General features: G+C 42.8%; 1 protein-coding gene across 1 annotated transcript in view; it reads right to left on the bottom strand.

Moving 5' to 3' along the window:
• TOP2B (DNA topoisomerase II beta) overlaps window positions 1–5,396 on the bottom strand; it is a 69,936-nt gene extending 64,540 nt beyond the window's left edge. Inside the window, exon 1 of the mRNA XM_086615155.1 lies at window positions 5,331–5,396. Coding sequence (XP_086471281.1) covers window positions 5,331–5,396 — 66 coding nt within the window. The remainder of the gene's footprint in view (window positions 1–5,330) is intronic.
• Between the last annotated feature and the right edge of the window lie 604 nt (window positions 5,397–6,000).

Here is a 6,000-nt window from a genome sequence, read left to right on the forward strand (position 1 = left end):
TGGCTCAGTTGCAGTCAATGAGGTAGCCTTGCTCCTATTCCATCACCAAGCCTCTACCTGATACCATCTCTATTATCTCTTTGACGCTGCATTATTCAGCTTTCTAACAAGAAGATGATTGGACCAGTAAGAAGATGACAGAACTATTTCACTGGATGGCAGCATAGAGGACAGGGGATAAGAGGTAACAAGTTTATTTCGCCAGGGAAGCCATAACATCTAATGAATCCCTCTTCAGAACTATTGTGTCTGACTTGCCAAATTGAGCCAAAAACGTTTCCCCTCTAATACTAGAATATTCAGGAGAGTCATCACATGTCTTTGCAACACTGCTTCCTTAAGGGCATCAGAACCAAAAATTCAACAAGAGCAAGAGGGAATGCTGCTTGCCCTCGACTGCCGATGTACTACATAGCTCCAAAGCCTATCAAATGCATTATGTTTAATAGAAGTAAACAGTAACATACTGGGGCACTTCTTCCAGGTCTGGTCTACCTTCCACTATATAACAGCGAAGCAAAAAAGGAGGGAATGAGGGCAGGCAAGGTACAAAAAAAACTGCAGTTCTCTGGTCAACATAATACCAAAAGAAAAGATGAGATGCTTATAAGCAAGTGAAGAGTACTGAAACAAGACTTGGCAAGAACGTAAGACTTCTTTTTTTCCCCCCTTCTTCCCCCTCTGCAGACACCACAATATAGTAAAGGAAAGATAAGAGAGCAGCTAACCGTTTATGTAACAACTGTTACATACGTGACAACTCTGTTCCAGGCCTAGTTTCAGCCAGCAAAGAAACAGAAGGTCTGATGCAGATAAAGAAAAGGAAATAACAGAAGGCTAATTCTGAGCTTTAACCTGGCTCTAGAAAAGGCAACTAAAGAGGTCTAGAGGATTCAGGGGAACTTCAACCACCTACTCCTGCTTTTGAAACGGAAACGTAATAACAGTAACAAAAAGAATTAAGAACTATTTACAGTTGGTTCACCTCTAGGACAGTACGCCTGTTTTTAAAAAGAGAAGATTTGATTAGGATTTGGTCACATTGCTAGTCAGATTTACTGAACTGTTTGTACTTCAGACAGATAGAATCCTGCCAGCTTATTGGAACAGACTCACAATAGAAGTAATATACGACAATTCTTGGCCACCCTGTCATATCCTAACACTCTTCCTCCAAGTGCTATGCTGACAGAAGAAGAGAACGCCTGTCTTGCTCCTGCCCAAAAGCCCCTGCTCTCAAATCAGAGTAATGGATGAAGCTCAGTATACAGCAATGATGGGCACATCCTTGGAGCAGAAGAGACCCTGTTCAGACTTCAGATGCAAAAAACTTACCATATAGTTAGAAACCACCTAGTGCAGAATCCATAACAAGTGAATTATGGCATATCACTGGAAACTATCAGACATTATTCACAAGAAAGATTTGGTTTAATCCTCTCAAAACAAATTACTGAAAGCCAAGTCAAATTGAAAGTTATCTCTTTATTACAGTTAAGAGTATTTGTTTTCAAATGAAACAATAAAAGAAAGGCAAAGTCCCTTTAACAGAAGGGTTAGTGGGGTTTTTTTTGCTTCATTTTGTTTTCTTTTGAGTCTACTGTCCTATCTCTTCTACCACCTACATATGCTTTTTATTTTAAAAAATGACAACATTAAGTTAAAAGTTATTTTCAAGGTCAACTTCGAAACTGCTGAGAAGTGCCAATAGCTGAATTTAGATTATTTGAAAAGTTGCTATCTTTTCACTTAGCAATGTACAGCTACAGTATTTATTCAAATCAAGCATGAGCCAGTATAAACTCAATACATAAATTATTTCTATTCTGCTCTAGTCAAGGAGCACACAGATTGATACAAACTTTTTTTTTTTTTAAAAAAAAGAAAAGTCACATTAACACTCAGCATATATTCACTTTAGGCTAGCATTTCCTAGAATTGAAACCTATCTCTTTCATAAACGGCAGGAAAATGGAAGTGGTGTTCAAAGTCTCAAATTATTATTGGGAGTCTCAGCTTTCATTTATCAGGCTCATGTAGCTCCTAGGGTCAAGGAGAAAGCCTTGAAAACACTGACAGAAGTAACCGACGAAGTACTGCTGGTTTGAAACACTCTTCAGCAGCTGTGTGGGCATTGCCGTTGTATCAGAAACAACACACTTCAGCGTCACTTGCAATGACTTCGCTTTCAATATAGAAGGCATATTTATTAAAAAAAATATACTATTACTGTACTATTATGATAGTTCGTTTTCTGTAGTGCCTAAACACACAGAAAGGCAGAAAAATTACTTTTGTTCAAAGTTTTTCTAGCATTAGAAAATGCCATTATGTCCCACCAATGAAAACTCCTCTAGATACAAACCCATGCTTTTGTAACTAACTCTTAATACAGCTTAAATTTGTGGGTGACCCTTGGAAGTCATTCACCAAAAGTAATTAATATCAATCTGCTAGTCAAAACTCCACCTTCTACCAACTATTACAGTGGGGAGCTGCAAGCTAATTTGAAAAAATCAGCAACCAGACAAAACAAAAAAAAAACATTCCTCAAAAAATAACTAGTACATTTTATAAATCAGAAGTTACATTGGTTCATTTTCAGTTATGTAATGCTAAATGATTTTCCCAATAAGCATTTTCAATTGATACACTCTCATGTGTCCTCATCACTGGTAGCTGTGTCTACTTACCACCCGACTATCGCTCATTACATTTCTTTAAGTTCCCTTACTGGTAGCTGAAAACACAGGGGACTTGCTGTTCATGTTTCCATGAACGTTTAAGTCATCTTGCTTTTAAAAGTAAAAGTAGGCACCACCTGATGCTTGTGTGATGTTCTTATTATGAAATTCACTCTAGGGTAAATTCTCTACTGCATGAAGTACCCTTCCTTTTCCATAACTGCAAGCAATTCTTTCCTAGTTAGTTGAACAAGCACACTTGAACTTACATCACAACCAAAGCTTGTTATACATAAAACTCTTCACTAAAATGTGAGTACCAGGTTACATATATAGGATTTGCTAGTCTGAAACAGAAATTAACATCCCACTAAGTTTTAAAAGTTTTCTCATCTTTAGAACTTGACTTACTCCTGTTACCCTTCAATTGTTTAACTCATGGTCTCAAAATGAAACCACTAACAATACAAAACACATTACTCAGAAAGGAAGTATCCTAGTGGTTTCAATACACCAATAAAAAGTCTAAAAAAAAAAAAATCAAGGTAGTTTCAAAACGCCTTACTACCAAATAGCAAACAGTTGCATATCTAGCAGATATATGGCAAGCAGACTACAACCAGGCGGCTGAAACTATTACCATCCCTAGCTCTGTACACCCCTCATCCTCAAGGCCAGCATACGATATCTATTCATGAACCATCGCCTGAATCAATGTTTTTTGGCCTGGCACACCAAACCAGTTGCTAGCTACTGCCCCATTCATTTCAGTGCTCAACAATATCGCTCCTCACTATGCCAGTATTCTACAGCTGACATCAAAAAGGTTTGGCTTTAGGAACAGGCTTAGAAGTCCTTATCTTCAGCATTTAAAATGCACGTGTTTTCCAGAAAAAAAAAGTGAACACAGTTTTAACTAAAATCTAATTATTTCCCTACAACTACTCTGAGATGACAAACACTTTAATTTTTACTGCTTTTAGAGAAGGAAAAGTTTGATTACTTCCAGTTGTAGGAAACTGTTGACTCACCATACTTTCATCTTCGTTACATTTAAGAATATGTTACATTAAAAAATGCCTACTCAGTGATTTTCACACTTCATTCTGCAGTTTTCTATATGAGCTGTAAAACTTTCAATTACTTGATCCAACCTAGCCTGTAAAAATCTTTATTCTGAAGAGCTATCCAAAGACCATAGTTGACAAAAATCACACCATATTGCAGGAAGGAAAGGAGAATAATTTCAGCTTCTCTACTTAGGCTGTTCCCATAACCAAACTATCTAATTTCAAGTGGCACACCCAGAAACTTGCTCATTTTTTATATACCTTTCCATGCTGCCAGTTTCTTAAAATGAATAAGAGAAATATCAACACAAAATGCAATAATTAGAGCCATAGAAATAGTCCACCATCAGAATACAGAGGATCTGTTCACTCCAATAGTGCCATTCATATTCTTTTCCAACAGCTCAAAGACACAGAAAGACACAACAGAAGAACAAGTTTGGTATTATTCTCTTTAACAGGACTTCTTAAAAGTTCCAAACTCTGTAAAGCACATGTATCTGATTAAAGATGCAGCTACCTCACCATCTGTCTATCAAGATATACTGTCACCTGCTCAAACATTAAAGAAGTTACTCTCTTTTGAACGCTACACTGAGCAAGAGAAAGGCAGGAAAGTTATTGATAGGCTGAACCAGACCCCTTCAGGCCATCTTTGCTTTCCTTCCTCAGGACTTGCCAAAACCGGAGAGCATCCACTTTTGCTACAGATGAGGAAGGCATCCCTGTGCACTGTGATTCAGGGCTAATACTCTCACAGGACTTTGAAAAGGCTCAAAATGTTTCAGCAGTTCTAGAGTCAGTTATCACCTGCATCCTCTCAAATCTTATTACTTCTGACCAATCCATGAAAGGCAGTAAAAAAAAAAACACCACCCTTTTTGGCCCCGTTACAGAGTTATAACTTTTGGAAGACAATGAAGTTTAATTCCAAGATACAACAGAAAGTATACAGCTCCAGCCTCCTGAACACCTCTGAAAGCCTCCTCACCACCCATCTCTGAAACCCATGAACTTCAGGTATTGTCTTTTCAGACAGCTGGGATCAACACATAGGCCTTTTGGTAGCCTGCAAAGACTTTGTTCTAGCATCAAGACGCAGCAACTGCGACTTCTACGGGACGGCAGACAGCCCACATCTCACTTGGGAAGACAGTGACTTCAATACAGCCCTACTGACCCACCCACTGCCCCCAAGGCAGGAGGCTCCTTCCCACCTGTGTGCTCACAGACTAACCTTTTCCCTGCAGTGCCGAGCACCCTGACGAGCCCTCCACGGCTGCAAGCTCCCCTCCTCCTAATGCCCACCCCAAGCCCAAGCTCAGGCTGCCTTCCCTCCCTGCATCCCGGACCCCTCCACCGAGCGGCTGGCTCTACAGCGCTTCCCCTTTCACGCCAGCCGTCGGTTTCTTCCTCGCTTAAAAGTCAACCCGCGCTCTTTCCACACACACACAAGGGACGCAAAAAGAAACAATAATAATAATAATAATAATAATAATAATAATAATAATAATAATAATAATAATAATAATAATAATAAACCACACAGACCCCAAAACGCAGCCCCACAACTTACCACCCACGTCAGTCCCCCGCTGCCACCGCCTCCACCGCCGCCGCCGCCTCCTCCAGACTTTGCCATTTTCTGCCCGTTTCTCCTCAGCCGAAGCGAAGGCGCAAGGAGGCAACCGAGAGGGCCGGAGCCGACAGCGAGGCTCGCAGCGCAGCACGGCCCGGCCCGGCGCGCCCTCCGCGCTTCGCCCGGCCCCTCAGGCGCCGCGCGGGCCCGGGACGCCCCGCCGCCCCTCGCCCTCCCTCACACACACGCAGGCACCCCGACACCGAGAGCTCCCCACCCCTTCGGCCTGGCTGCTAGTGCATGCTGGGCAGCGCAGCTGAGGCGAAGGAAAATAATCCGCCGAGGTGGGCGAGGGGAGGCAAGTGCTCCCGTGGCTGCCCGCAGCCCCGCGAGGGAAAAAAAAGCGCCCTGCGGAGAAGAGCCGAGGAAGGAAGGGCAGCCAAGGGGCCGCACCGCCGGCACAAAAGCGCCCTTCCACCGCCCGCGCTCGAACTCGAGGCCGGGAGCAGCCAGCGGGCGGGCCCCGCCGGGCCTGCGGCTCTCGCTAGTTTAAAGGGACTGCCGGTCCCTTCACCTCGCGGCGGCGGCAACAACAGCCGCCGCGATCGCCGCCGTCGCACTGCCGCCCTCCTCCTCTCCTTCGCCCTCCTCGCCGCGAACCCTCCCC

The sequence above is a fragment of the Tauraco erythrolophus genome, chromosome 7, assembly GCF_009769465.1.
Source record: "Tauraco erythrolophus isolate bTauEry1 chromosome 7, bTauEry1.pri, whole genome shotgun sequence".
Lineage (NCBI taxonomy): Eukaryota > Metazoa > Chordata > Aves > Musophagiformes > Musophagidae > Tauraco > Tauraco erythrolophus.